This window comes from Nannobrachium achirus, assembly GCF_963921795.1.
Source record: "Nannobrachium achirus genome assembly, chromosome: 7".
In the NCBI taxonomy this organism is placed as follows: domain Eukaryota; kingdom Metazoa; phylum Chordata; class Actinopteri; order Myctophiformes; family Myctophidae; genus Nannobrachium; species Nannobrachium achirus.
In genome coordinates, this window is record NC_137816.1 from 20,461,084 (window position 1) to 20,476,862 (window position 15,779).

At 43.2% G+C, this 15,779-nt stretch overlaps 1 protein-coding gene across 2 annotated transcripts in view; it reads left to right on the plus strand.

The window, feature by feature from the left end:
* The window catches only part of vps13c (vacuolar protein sorting 13 homolog C), a 104,690-nt gene that overhangs the window by 41,931 nt on the left and 46,980 nt on the right, over positions 1–15,779 (plus strand). For both annotated transcript variants that reach the window (XM_080730550.1, XM_080730551.1), the window contains 13 exons: positions 577–713; positions 1,268–1,400; positions 1,561–1,678; positions 1,855–1,987; positions 2,106–2,178; positions 3,492–3,589; positions 3,775–3,919; positions 5,021–5,103; positions 5,301–5,360; positions 6,964–7,114; positions 7,970–8,086; positions 9,062–9,165; positions 13,628–13,795. In XM_080730550.1, the coding sequence (XP_080586676.1) occupies positions 577–713; positions 1,268–1,400; positions 1,561–1,678; positions 1,855–1,987; positions 2,106–2,178; positions 3,492–3,589; positions 3,775–3,919; positions 5,021–5,103; positions 5,301–5,360; positions 6,964–7,114; positions 7,970–8,086; positions 9,062–9,165; positions 13,628–13,795 (1,520 nt within the window). The remainder of the gene's footprint in view (positions 1–576; positions 714–1,267; positions 1,401–1,560; positions 1,679–1,854; positions 1,988–2,105; positions 2,179–3,491; positions 3,590–3,774; positions 3,920–5,020; positions 5,104–5,300; positions 5,361–6,963; positions 7,115–7,969; positions 8,087–9,061; positions 9,166–13,627; positions 13,796–15,779) is intronic.

The window sequence follows — 15,779 nt, forward strand, 5'->3', positions numbered from 1 at the left end:
ATATATATTATATAGCTCAGCGCTATTCAACCCTGCGGCCCGTGGGCCGCATGCGGCCCCAACAGCATGTCTATGCGGCCCGCCATGGTCATACCAATAAAACTATATTTTGTCTAATGTATGGGCAAATAATTTCGGATAATTTTTGAGTTACTCTCCAAAACCACTAAGAAACAATTTTTGTCTTGTTTTATACAAGACTTTTTTGCTTCTTCATACTTCATCATTAATCATTTCTTCTTTTTGTTCTTTGAGGTTTGTCCTTACAGATGGAAATGTGTCTGTTTTCTAGTGCATTTCCTTCCTTTTTAGACTACTCATGCAGTGTTACAAAATCATTGTCTAGACTAAATGTCAAAAATACGACCGTCATTTTTATCTTGCGGCCCTCTGACTTTTTGTATTTTGCTGAGTGGCCCCTGAGCCATCTTAAGTTGAGTAGCCCTGATATAGCTAGACAGACAGACAGATATATATATTGTGTGTGTGTGTGTGTGCGTGCGTGCGTGCCTGCGTGCGTGCCTGTGCGTGGGTGTGTTTTACAATTGTAAGATGATGTTGTGCTGTCTTTTCCAGGTCTCTCTCACGTCATTGAGACCAGAAAGATCCTGGATCTGAGGATAAACCTGAAGCCTTCCTACCTGCTGCTGCCAAAATCTGGATTCTATGACGCCCAGTCAGACCTCCTCATTGTAGACTTTGGTAGTTTACAGGTTAGTTAGCAGTTCTTCAATTCAGCTTACTGCATTCAACACTACTGTCAAACCATTTGACACATTTTCAGAGATTCAACCTACAGTACATACTGTATAACATCCCATCCCATCCCATCCCATCACAACAATTCACGAGGGGGTAATGTTGCGTCCGTTCGCCTATTCCTATCCTAACACATCGGTCATGTAAGAATTCACCCATTACGCAGAAATATATAATGGATGCAATGGTGAATTTAATAAAGTAAATTTCATGTTTTCAAAATGCATATTTGCTGTACAGTTTGTGTTTATATGCTTATTGCGCAAGACCTATTGCGCAATCCACTGTAGTGAGAAAAATGCAAACAAAACTCACATGGCCAAGGCTTTGTTGCTTGGCAAATGCCAAGCTGTGCGGGACGGACGTACGGACGTACGGACGGACAGACGTACGGACAGACAGACGGACATACACACAAAGTCAGAAGTAGGAGCGGTTAGCACCGCTCATAAATCAGACTTTTCCATATTGATTATTTTAAGTTTAAGAGCATGTTTATGTGGTTCAGCTGAACAGCGTGGATCAGGGCAGCCACCCACCAGCATCAGCCAGTTTCTCCGCCCTGGAGGAGATAATGGACCGTGCCTACGAGAGATACTCCCTGGAACTCTGTAGAGTACAGCTCCTCTTTAGCAAGCCAGGTACACGCACGCACGCACGCACTAACACACACACATACAGTATTTGGAGTCCGTGTCACCATTGAGAGGCACACAGATTACAGAGTGGAAGCAAAACAAAAAGTGCTTCTGACAGTAGCCGTTAAAAATGTTTTAACATGGGGTTGGTGTTGTTGTTTAGGAGAGGCATGGAAGACTGCACGTTTGCATGGATCCTCCGTCCAACACATCCTGCAGCCCATGGACTTCACTGTTCAGCTGGCCAAATGTATGGTGGATAAAGACGCCAGGATGGCCAGGTTTGGTTGATTCATTTGTTTCCTTATATTTCTTTAGCTGTGCTCCTGGAAGGAGCTAAACTCCAACATCTGGCTTTCTCTGGGCTCTGAAGAGTGGCCTACACCTTGGCACAAAGTTTGTCCGGGCTCTGAATTCTTCAACATCACCAAGAAACTTTGTACTTTGTGATTCTAAGGTTCAAGGTGTCTGGAGAGCTGCCATTGCTCCATGTGAGGATCTCTGATCAAAAAGTCCACAGTGTGCTCCAGCTCATCAACAGCATCCCCCTGCCCAACATGGGCTCAACGCCCACCACCCCCACCCAGAAGGTAGGCTGGTACACTCAATGCCCAGCTTTGCGCGATGTAAATATGGACATACATACACACAAAGTCAGATGTAGGAGCAGTTAGCACCGCTCAAAAATGTCTTTGTTCCTGTCTGTAGGTGCTGTCTCTGGCTGACACCAGGCCTAGAGCTCTCAGCCTTCCCCCTGCCTTAATCGATGGAATTGAAACAGGTTAGCACTGAGAGTTTTTTTACTATTTGGCATTGGCAATAATAATATAGTATGAACTTCTGCTGTGCTGTAGCTGCACAAATACATTTTCCACAATCTAGGTTAAATGGTACTATACTAATATTACATCAGTTCCCATTTACTATAGGAAAGTTATGTACTCACTATGTTGTTAACCTTTCTTTCCTTTATTGCTGCTATAATCTACATCCTGTTCTAGTTTTGCACCTGTTAAACCTGTCGTCAGGTGGAAAAATCATGTCCAAAACCATAACTTTCCAGGATTAAAATAATAATAATAAATAGCCAAGCTGCAACCTCTTAGATCTGCTACTTTTGTGTGACACTGTAGTTAGTGTAGTATGATGAAGGGGCATTAAATTACGAAACAAACGTAAAAAGTTGGAGATAAGAGGTTTCCGCCCAACAGAAGCGATGTCCTGTTTGTCTTGTCCATAGACTGTAAAAAAAACATGGACGGTGCGAAGCCATTGCTTTCTATGCTGCGAAAATGACACTTTTTTGTCCCTTGTATGTATGGGTGTCGCCATCATTGTTTTAATGGTACCCAAGGAATCATAAGGAATGCTATTGGCTGCCAACGGTCATGTGGAACCGCAGGGATACATGGGAGAATGTGGTGTTGAGCCTCCCGAAATAAAGCCCACAAAGAAGAACACTGGTATCAGTTTAGTTGTCCACGCCCCCTGCAACTTTATCATCGATTTTAACATAAATGGGACCATATTGCACAAAACGCATATCATGGTGATTGAAAGGCAGTTTTTTACTAGCGATAGGAACCATAAAGTATTTATGTTTATTAAGGTTAGAAAATCAAAGGGGAAAATGACTGGGGTCCAATGGAGAAATATTATTTTTGGTACCTCGCGGGGGGAAAACAGCGCAACTATATAGCGGCCAATCATGGGATCGTTCTGTTCCGGGAATGCTTCATGAATAATCCAGGCAACAGCACGCCTGGTCTTGTCTGTATCTGATTAATGTATTCTATTTGTGAATTCATCTACTGGAAGCCACTGCACTGTTGTCATGATAACTGCAACATAACAGCACCCCCCTCAGGTCAGCTGTGTTCTCTCTACAAGCTATCTGATCAAACTAATTCAACAGTCTGCAAAAATCCACACGCCTTTACTTGAATATACTATAGTGGTTACTCATGACCTACTTTTACATACAGTATGACATGATAAACTGCAATTACACAGTATTTAAGGAAATACAAAATACTGAGCCAAACGTTCAGTAGACCGGCTCTGACCACAGAACTACTCTACTACCATGTGCAGATTCTGACGAGGATGCTGGTGCGCAGTCTCCGGGCGATGGTCAGCAGTCAGCCTTAGAAGAGCTCACAGATGTTCAGTTCCAGTTTGAAGTCAAAACGGTATGTTTATCAGCATGTTTATTATCTCCTTACAAAGGTCTACTGAGCTAAAGAGAGAAGTTAATTGAAATGTGTCAGTGTCATAGACATGATGTCACAGATACAGAAGAGGTAGTGAGGGGAAGTGCTAGAGTATTCAGTCCCTTTTTTAACACTTAATATTATATCTGTGTGTGTGTGTGTAGGTCTTGTTGGAGCTCACAAGGCAGGCTGACCAGGAGAACACAGTGCTGGCCCTCAGCGTGTCTCAGCTAGGAGCCCAGGGCAAGCTGAGGACATATGACCTCACCATCACCTCCTACCTCCGCCGAGTAGGCTTGGACTACTGTGGTAGGAACGCACGCACGCACGCACACACACACAGGGGACGACGGTGGTGTTCCCGCTACTCCAGCGACAGTTCAGATATCGTCGTTGTCGGGTGAAAATCTTTTATGTCCAAAACCGTTGGTTTTGAATTTATCATTTTAAAAATGATTTAAACTAGTGAAAACAGCCGATCTACAAGCACACAACACCTCGCACCGCGAGGCGTTGTGTGCTTGTAGATCTGCTGTTTTCACTACTTTTGTGAGACTTGTGAGGCCTTGTATGATGAAGCAGGGCTTTACTTTGCGAAAGAACGTACAAATTTGGAGATACGAGGTTTCCACCTGACAACGACGATATACTAGTGTTGTTGCTGCTCTTATACCACCATTATTACTGGGGTTAGTGGGGGCCTGACAGTAGCCCCCCGCGGGCCGCAAATGGCCCGCGGGCCTCCTATTGCGGAACACTGGTGTACATACTGTACATGACAGTAACAGTTACGTACTGTACCCCAGCACACAAATTCATAAACAAGATGGCACATACTGTATAGACTGTACTGGTCCGATACAGTAACATGAACCACCTGCCATTTCACCCAGCTAATACAGTACCACCCCCAAATAGTACAGGAAAGTGTGTGCAATTTATCATCCACTCCTAATGTTTTTCTTTGTGAAGGACAAGCAAATTAATCTAAATGATTAATAGCCCTGATTGAATCTCTGAAGATATTTGGAGACCGGAATGTTTGGCAAAGAACTTTGCTGTGTGCTGCTTTGCCTAATATGGGATTATCTGTGGCCATGCAAATATGTTGATTTCCAACAGGCTTCTAATCTACAATGAATGGGCATTCGTTATTATAATACTCATGGATACATTTGAAATACATGCCTCTGAATGGTTGATGAATGTGACGGTAACTTCCCTGTAATAAATGAGACCCATTTTATACAGCACAAAAATACACAGACACAGACACAGATACATGGAGGCTGTATATACGAAATACACACACATGTACTCTAGGTACTTGTTGCACAGTTGTTACACCATGTTCACTTGTACTGTTGTTAGCAAGTGTGAACCTTTAACGTGGATGTGTGTTTGCACCAGATGAGCGGAAGCAGCCTCTCCACCTGATCAGCTCATCAGACAAACAGGGCTCTGGGCACCTGCTGAAGGTGGACTATGTCAAAGTAAGTCACTGTTTAGATGTAGGCATCTTATCATGTGTTTTTCACATCCACAACAAAGAAAATCACTCAACATCCCGTCACTTGTATTCAGTGTGGAAGCTGTTACAGCATGTACCCTTTATCATCACACCAATAATATCTGTCTAGTTTAGCTAAGCAAAACAGAAACGTGTATGTTTGCCATATATTCTCCTCAGGCTGACCCTAATGGCCCCAGCTTCCTGACCATGTTTGACAACACAGAACAAACACTTAAGGTGAGTAATGGATGTAAAGTAGCTTTGGAGACTGGGGTTTTACTCCTCTATGGGGCTTGACTTGGCGTGCTGCAAAAAACACAATTGGCCGTGCTCACGGGCGTGACACCGGCAGGGGAGAGTGATTTCTGTCACTGGAATAGCGACTCCTATTGGTTAATCGAGATGCCTGCTCGGTAGGAAGCGGAACTGAGAGGGATGGCATGTTCCTCTGCATGCATTACACCCTCCCGGTGAAACTCCTCACTGTCAGATGAAATGAGCGGCTGGTGACTCCATGTGTATTAGAGGAGATATGTGGTGTTTACTAAATATGCACTATGCGATAACATTGTTTACTCAAGATAGGTAAACAAATATTTAAGTATATGTATACAGTTTTAGTCTTTCTGTTTTGGTTTAGTGCTAACATAGAGCTCTGGCAGTGAAGAATCTACTGTGTGCACACACAAAACGAAGAAGAAAGAAATGGATTTCTGTATTTCCATTCCAACATAGTTTTACTGAAAACCTTGCACCTGGCTACACCTTCTATTGATAATGAGTATGTACCACCAGCTTAACACATCTGGTGCCAACCCCGAGTTTCCCGAGTTTGTATTGATACCAACGCTGTGCCAACCCAGAGTTTCCCGAGTTTGGGCCGTTTTTGAAAAAAAAAAAAAAAAAACATTTTTTTTTTTTTTTTCAAATTTTTTTTTTGGACCTCCAGAAATGTATTAGGCATGATCGCGATCGCGAAATTGCATGTTTAACCCCCATACCAACCCATTATTTCAAACATGGCAGCCATGTTTGTTTACATCTGAAGAAAACATAATGGCCCATAAATCATGAATGCCTGAACGGATTTCCAAGCGGATTTTTTTGTTTGAAAGCTGTGAACAGCATCTACACACGTGGTGCATCATCTAGGCATGGGCGTGCACTTTTTACACAATTGCACAATTACATGGAAGTCTATGGTAACCATGGCAACGCGAGACATTGAAGAGAAAAAATCATTGCAACATAAGTGTTAACAATACAGTTCCTCACTGCTCCCCTTAAAATATTTTCTTCTAAGAAAAAACATACTTGGATTGTTGAAATGAATAAAAACCAGACAGCAACATAACTAATTAGCATGGCTCTGAGTGATTGGCCAAATGTATTGATATGCAGAGTGTGAACACAGCATGTAAATATACCATTTATTGCAGTTCAAGCAGTCTTTTGCGATTTGTATATTGTGTTTGTTGATATTGCGATGACGATAAATGTTCGATATAGACACCTCTCCAGACTAAACCATGGGGCTGGCAGTGACAGGGTCTATAGGGCAATTAGATATGACTAAAATGGGGAGAAAATGTAAAAGGTTGATAAAAAAAGAAAAGGTTATGGACATATATTTTCCTGTCGTTCCCATAGTAACAGACAGCGGGAAGGTTAACAGGGCTTTAGAGCTCTGATTACATAAACTCTGAAGTGCTACCTCTAGGTTGTATTATTAGGGAAAGACGGAGGCTGTAGAAAGGACTAAATGACAGTTTAGAATTAGAAAGACATACAGATTACAGCTGTATTTACCTTTATTCCTATTGTCCTCTGTTGTACTCAGGTGGAGTTCTCATCCCTGGACTTCCTCCTCCATACCAAGGCCTTGCTGTCCACCATCAACTATCTGAACAGTGTTCTGCCACAGGACCTCACCACCTCCAGAGACAGAGAGGTCAAGAAACCACTGGAAAAAGCCGGACATGGCAAGATGGGTAAACATACAGTAACTCCATATTGCTCTGGCTGTGAGGGACAGGCAACCACACTATGTGAATGCATGTACTTGTACTATTATTAGGACTGCAAATCTTTGGGTATTCCACGGTTCGATTCAGAATCGATTCTTGGGGTCACGATTGATTTTTTTTCCAGATTCTTTCAAATCCAAACGATTCGAATTCAGAAACGATTATTTTCTGATTTAAAAACAATTCTCGATTCAAAACGATTCTCTATTCAATTCATATATCAGGATACTCCTGTCTGCTGGCATGAAAGCAGAGTACATTTACGTAGCTTTTATAATTGTAAAGGAAGGTTTTATCAACTTATTGCAATAATGTAAACACACAAAGGTAAATCCAAGACAACATTTCTGATTTATTCATGCTTGCACACATTCTTTTAACTGGTACAAACACTACATAATATTTAATACATTATCGTAATAATAAAATCATCATTAAAAATCATAAAATAAAAATCATAATATCTAATAAAAAAAATGATTTTTGGAAAATGAGAATCAATTCTGAATCTTACCATGTTAAAAACACGATTCCAATTCAAAACGATTTTTTCCTGCAGCCCTAACTATTATATTACTTATACTAGTAGGATTACTACTGCTTGTACACAGCAAAATCCTCAGTGTTAATTTAACTCAAATGGATCTGTAGTGTCCATTTTTATACTCTTCTTCTTACACTTAGTCTTCTTTTACAATAATATACTTTCTGATCCATATGTCATGCTTAATAACAGTATTACAGACAATAAAACAATAACGGTTAACTTGTATTGTCACAGCTCTGTTTATTTAACTGTGATTTTGCATCTCTTGGCAGTATCAAAAGGCTCTCGAGATGTCAACATATTTAACTTCAAACTGTTTGCCGTGCTGGGCCGTTTCCATGTGGAGGTCTGTGACGATAGACGCAGCATCGCTGACATCATAATCCAAGGCGAGCTTCCACTTTGCTTATCAAATGTCAAATATTATCTATTGTTCATTTATCTGGGGATCAGCGTGTGATGGTAAAAGGGATTTTCTTCTTTTTTTTTGTGTGTGTGTACGGTATATCCTACAATTAGCCAGTAGCTATGCCCCTCCCAAAAAGCTTTTGTCCAATACTAGCTTAGAATAACTTCCTGCTTGCCAAGGTTTGCCCAAGAGGGCGATAGCAAGAGGGCGGATTAGACCTGTACTTCCCGTTTCTGCGTGACGTAGGTGGATACCTTTTTAGGAGGCGTAAGCATGTTTGGAGTCTATTCATTTACAATGAGAGAGCTAACGTGAACACAGAGCAAAATAATAGTTCAGAAGCTATGGTCTCTGAACTAAATATTGAACCCGATCATCACAAGCCTCATAATATTAACACAATTGTCATACTAAAGTGGCTTTTTTCAGCGACACAACAAAGGAGAAAATCAACTTTATTATTGCTCTTTAGCTGTCCCAGCAACACACTCTCGCGGGATCTATAGCACCAGTAAACAGGACGTGCGCGGGATTTGACGTCAGAGCCGGCGCCCACATAGGAGTCTATTTGTAGGATTTGTGTACCATGTCGCACTCTAGTGGATCCAATGAGGTTGAGCTATCTTCATTAATTAAATATCTTTGGGTTTGCCTTGGCAACAGCCTTGGCAAGCTGCCGGTTGCTAAGCTAGCATTGGACAAAAGCTTTTAGGGGAGGGGCATAGCTACTGGCTAATTCTTCAACACTTGCATTTCTCCTCCTTTCTTAGCCAGGTCTCTCTTAAAATTAACTATGGAACCACCTAGGAAAAATATATATATTTAAAACAAAATAGTAAGAATGGATTACTGAGGGCATGCTAGTGGATTATACTGAGGGCATGCTAGTATCTGAACCGGTGTCATCCTGGATTCAGAACCTCTGGCTAACATACTATGTACAATTTGTTCACAGGTATTGAGGCGACTGTCCTGGTTCAGGCCAAAGAAACAGCGGTATTCGCCAGACTCAGAGATATCGTGGTCACAGATATCGACCCCAAGACCATCCACAAAAAGGTACTGTATAAAATGAAGTTACAGGAAGATTATTGCTCCAAACAAATGCTAATGTGATCAGAAATGATCTGTTAGTATCATAGTAAATTAGTAATAATTAGAAATTATAGCTGTCATTACAGTGTGTACGTACACACACACACACACACACACACACACACACACACACACACACACACACACACACACACACAAATGAATGCATCCACCCTCCAAACTCACTTATCCACCTAAAGTTCCTTATTGATAAGCCACCATCATACTCCTTTGAGGCTTGACCCCCGCCTCCCTCTGGTTCCAAAAGGGTGGGTGGGTGGAGAGTGACCGCCTCACCACTTAGCACCGCTGCTCAGTGACCACATAGTAATCCACCCCCCAGTTGGGTTGGTGGGTGGATTGATTAGGAGCATGTACAGTAGCTGCCTTTAGAGTTGTCCTACTACTTGCAGGCAGTGGCATAAAGTAACTAAGTACATTTACTTAAAGGCCGAATGACAGCCAAAGAAGTTTAACATTATGATACAGTAGGTCACGTGGTCTTTCTCCAAACAGTCTGAAAAGGAGGCGGGCCGTATCAGTTAGTAGTGAGTGTATACTTCGTCCGTCGTGCGGTGCCGCGCACAACGTGATGCGTTGTTGTTAGCTTGTGGTGTGGCTCCGCACGGCTATTTTCGACAGCTATTGTGTGTGTACACACACACACACACACACACACACACACGCGCGCGCGAAAGCACACACACACACAGGCTACACACACAGAGTGTATGAGCCACGGACCTCCTCTGCGGAGGAGGAGATCACTGGACCCTCGTTCTAAGCTGCTCCGGTCGGTCTGGTGCTCCAGTCAGGTTTAGGGGAAGAGACAGCAGGGTATGGCCGACAAAACCGTCTCAGGGACGGGGAGAAGCATGTTGACCCTCGTAACTAATCTCTGACACCTTTTTTGAAGAAGACTTGTATTTTTTTACCGGTATAACCACTGATTTTATAGCGAATGCTATATAATTTTTACCCCTAGAACTGATAGTTTTAAAGTTGGTTATGAAAGTCGGAAACACACCTCGGACAGCTTTTTTGGGGCAGTTTCAAAAGACTCCGCCCCTCCCCCCATATTAGCCCAATCAAATTAAGGTATTGCCGTTACTGTACAGAAAGTACTACTTTCAGTACAGTAACTACCATCCATCCATCCATCTTCAACCGCTTATCCGGAATCGGGTCGCGGGGGTAACAGCTCCAACTGGGACTTCCAGATTTCCTTATCCTGCGCAACTTCCTCCACTCCCTCTGGGAGTATACCAAGGCGTTCCCAGGCCAGTCTGGAGATATAATCCTTCCATCTGGTCTTAGGTCTGCCACGGGGTCTCCTCCCAGTGGGACGTGCATCGAGGACCTTCCTAGGAAGGCGCTCGGGGGGCATCCGTACTAGATGCCCGAACCACCTAAGCTGACTCCTTTCCAAGTTAAGGAGCAGCGGTTCTACTCCAAGTCTCTCGCGAGTGATTGAACTTCTCACCCTATCTCTAAGGGAGATACCAGCCACCCTTCTGAGAAAACTCATTTTGGCCGCTTGTACCCGAGACCTTATACTTTCGGTCATGACCCACACTTCATGACCATAGGTGAGAGTGGGAACGAAGATTGCTCGAAAGACAGAGAGCTTTGCCTTACGGCTCAACTCTTTTTTCTTCACAATAGTGCGATTAAGCGACTGCAAAACCGCTCCTGCTGCTCCGATTCTCCGGATGATCTCCTTCTCCATCTTCCCCTTTCTCTCACTTGTGAACAAGACCCCGAGATACTTAAACTCCTTCACCTGGGGTAACGTCTCATTCCCTACTTGGACTGCACAATCCATCGGTTCCCTGCTGAGAACCATGGCCTCAGACTTAGAGATGCTGATCCTCATTCCGGCCGCTGTACACTCGGCTGCGAACCGATCCAGTGAGAGCTGAAGGTCTTGGACCGATGGTGCCATCAGAACCAAGTCATCCGCAAAAAGCAGTGACTCAACCTTTAGCTCACCAAGCCTTATACCTTCTCCACCACCACTTCGCCTCGAGATCCTGTCCATGAAAATCACAAACAGGATAGGTGACAAGGCGCAGCCCTGGCGGAGGCCAACCCCCACCGGAAAAGAATCCGACTTATTACCGAGCACACGGACACAGCTCTCGCTTTGGGCATACAGAGATTGGATGGCCCTCAACAAGGATCCCCTCACTCCATATTCCCTTAACACCTCCCACAGAACCTCCCGGGGGACCCGGTCATATGCCTTCTCCAAATCCACAAAACACATGTAGACCGGATATGCATACTCCCAGGCCTTCTCCAGGATCCCTGCCAGAGTGAAGAGCTGGTCAGTTGTTCCACGACCAGGACGGAATCCACATTGTTCCTCTTGTATCTGAGGTTCGACTATCGGCCGGACCCTCCTTTCCAGTACCTTGGCGTAAACTTTCCCGGGGAGGCTGAGCAATGTGATACCTCTATAATTGGCACACACCCTCTGGTCCCCCTTTTTAAAAAGTGGAACCACCACCCCGGTCTGCCACTCCCTCGGCACTGTCCCAGACTTCCACGCAATGTTGAAAAGACGTATCAACCAAGACAGCCCCTCAACATCCAGAGCCTTCAGCATTTCTGGACGAATCTCATCAACCCCCGGGGCTTTGCCACTGTGGAGTTGTTTAACTACCTCAGTGACTTCCTTCCCGGAGATTGACGTCAACCCTCCATCATCCTCAGGCTCTGCTCCTGTCAGGGAGGATGGGTCTCGTGTGATTGGGTTTAGGAGTTCCTCAAAGTGTTCCTTCCAACGCCCTACGACTTCCTCATTTGAAGTTAGCAGATCCCATGTCTCGCGTGGCCAGACTGTTGCCTCCGCGATTTGGTCAAATGCTCCCGGCATACAGTCTGGCAGACGGAAATAGAAACGGTGAGTGCGAGATAAAGCGGATGTGACGCAACCGCCCCCTTGGTGCAGTAGCAATAACATGTCCTACTGGAAGCGTTATGTCTCCTTTCAACATTTCTGGGGGCTTTATTTCGTCTTTCTCTGGTGTTGTTGGTGTCACCTTCATGGTTTTTTCAAACGTTTTCTTAAACTATACACTCATAACAATAATAGGCAGCTCGAATGACTTTGTCTGAGCTATTGTGTTTCTGTTATGTTTCCAATGGGACTACAGTTCAGTGCAGCAGTGGCTACTTCCGATACTCGCCGTTCGGGAGCTGCTCTTCCAGACTCTATATAGCATTCGGAGATTGTGGAATAGTTGTCTGGCTACGCGAGACTAGCAGATCCCCATCCTTGCTGTACACAGCTTGGATGGTTCCTCGCTTTCCCCTCCTGAGGTGTCGTATGGTCTTCCAGAACAACTTTGGTGCTGCCCGAAAGTCCTTCTCCATGGACTCCCCGAACTCCTCCCACACCCGCTGCTTAGCCTCAGACACAGCTGTGGCTGCTGCCCTTTGGGCCTGTCGGTACCTTGCAACTGCCTCCGGAGTCCCTTGGGATAACATATCCCGATAGGACTCCTTCTTCAGTCGGACGGCTTCCCTGACCACCGCTGTCCACCAGGGTGTTCGAGGGTTACCGCCCCTTGAGGCACCTAATACCTTCAGACCACAGCTCACAGCTGCAGCCGAAGCCATAGAGGCTTTGAACATGGCCCATTCCTGTTCCATGTCCCCAACCTCCACAGGGATGTCAGAGAAGTCCCGCCGGAGGTGAGAGTTAAATTCCTCCCGGACAGAGTTCTCCTCCAGACGTTCCCAGTTCACCCGCACTACCCGCTTGGGTTTGCCGGGTCTGTCCAGAGGTTTGCCCCGCCATCGGAACCAACTCACCACCAGATGGTGATCAGTTGACATACTTTCAGTACAGTAACTACAATAAATTTATTTGATTGGGTAATCTAACATGGGGGTACATGACATCATTAAAAAATTTGGCTAATTTGGTAGCCTTAATTAGCTGTTTTGGCCATGTCACCCGACCTTCAAGTACTGTACTTTAGTACAATTTTGAGGTATTTGTACTTGTATAATTACTTCTACTCCACTACATCTTGGATCCAAATATTGTACTTTTACTCCACTACAGTTATTTGAAAACGTTAGTTACTAGTTACTTTACTGATTTTGATTATTATTACAAAACATACATTAACCACTTCTGCCCTCTATACATTTTGGCCATTTGGAAATGGCCGATCTACAAGCTCACAATGCGTCGCGATGCGACACGTTGTGAGCTTGTAGATCTGCTATTTTCAAAAGGATTTGTATACATTTGAAAACTTGAAATAGGACATTGTGCATAATGAGTACTTTCACGTTTGGTACCATTTGGTGCCAATACTTTTGTACTTTTACTTAAGTACATTTAGAATTCTGGACTTTTACTTGTAACAGTATATTTCTGTGTTCCACCACTATATCCCACCGGCAGGCAGTGTCCATCGTGGGAGAAGAGGTGTTCAGCTTCAAGCTGTCTCTGTACCCCAACGCCACGGAGGGAGACGGCTACTCTGACACCTCCAAGGTGGACGGCAAGGTGACCATGAGGCTGGGCTGCATCCAGATCATCTACTTGCACAAGTTCCTCATGTCGCTGCTGGTAAGGGCCTTACCGCTGATCTGTTTCGGTCCAGTTTGGCCTCTTTCACATCGCATTTTATTAATTTATTTATTTTGTATGAATTATTTATGTATTCGAAATCTACTTTTCTTTCTTCCTAAATATGAAGCTGTCTGCATTATTATTATTATTATTATTATTAAAACATTTTCAATTTTTATTTATTTTATTATTTTATTAAACACAGTTACACTGTAAACCTTTCTGGGGGTTGTATTAATGTGAATCGCTATATATTTTACATGATGAAACATGCTCATCAGAGCCTTTCAGTACGTCAGTTAAACATGCAGCATAACATTCAATATGGGCTGATCTGAGAGATAAATTCTCAAGCTAGTTAGTGTGCCTGTGTTTCATTTTGTCGTCTTTGTACAAACTTCTTTTCTTTCTTTCTTTTTTTATTTATTTCTTTACTCTTTTCACTTTTGTCTCTAAATGTGTCTTGTTCTTTGCAGGCTTCTTTTAGCTATCAGTATCTATCATCTGATGAGGTACAAGGTCATGGCATGCAGCACTGAACTGCATCCAAATCCAACCCCCCTTTGCTTTACAGCTTTCACTCAAACAACACCTCTGCACCACCCCTCAAAGCCATACTGCAGTGACATCCTCTAATTTCACATTAACAACAGAGCAAGCATTCTGTCAACAGGTTAACCCTTTTCCTTGATGTGAAGTGACTTACTGTATCTTGTCCAGGGTTTAATGTTTCCTGACCTCAACACTCCCCCAACCACCTTGTGTTTCTAAAGGAAGCTAATCTCTGCAAAATGATATCATTCTACGCAACAAAAGCACATGTGCCACTTTATAGAATGCAAACATCAGAGACATGCTTCACGTTAATGTAGCTTTATAATCACTTACTACTTCTTAGAAGAATTACTAAATTACTCCCAATGGCAGTGTTTTCTAAATCAGTCAAGATATTATAGCAATATAGCATGTCTTCAAAGTTTCTCTTGAAACGTGGGTGGCATACTTGCCTTTCTTGCATCTTGCTGTGACCTGCCATTCGCTAAGCAGGCTCTTCTTGTAAGTTTGTAGAGTCTGTGTCAGAGTGGCACTCAATAAGTCCCCAATTCCTTTTCATGGCTTCCCCTCCCGTTACTTTACCTCCCAGTGTGTTGTTATTAAACCTCTCCCGCGGTTATGTAGGCAAACCATAAACATTAAAAGCACTCCGAGTTACAGATTCAAACATGGCTGTCAAACTATCAGATTGTAGATTTCAATGAAGACAGCAACAGCAATATATTCTGTTCATAGATGCTTTTTATCGTGTTTTTATTGTGTCTTCAGCACTATGTACCACATTTCAGAAGCTGATCAGTGCAACTACTGTACAGTATAATAGAACCTGGAATTGTATGGATATACACCTACCTCTATTACAGTACCTCTACTGTATATATTGTCTTGTACCTCTACATTTAGGCATTTAGATGAGGTGGTCATCCAAAGCCACAGTAGAATAGGATCTAATTCCTAGTTCACCAGGGATTAGAAAGCGAAAAGGCAGGTGTCAGGTCCACAGTGCCCTGGAAATATACAAGATTTTAAGAGTTAAAGGTCTTACAAAAAATTGCAATGCTTGAGCCTGTTTTACAGGCGGTAAGATTTTGTATAATTGACATCAATACAGAAAAGTATTTGCTTGTCAGTGATTAGGGAATACTGTAGCTCTATACATGTTAAGATCTCTTATGGCTTTGTGGATTCCAAAACAAGGTCAAATAGTATTCGCAAATAGTGTTTACTTCTGTTTTTTAGGATCATATGGGTGCAGGCTATCGCAACAGAAGAATTCAGATGACTTATCAACCAGCAAAATGTATATAAAATGTACTTTCAAATACCTGAAACTTTCCAGCACTTGTTATGTCGTACGCTCCACTCATTTGGTACAGCAGGAAAGAAAACAAATGGTAATAATTATTTGCGAATACTACTTGAACCG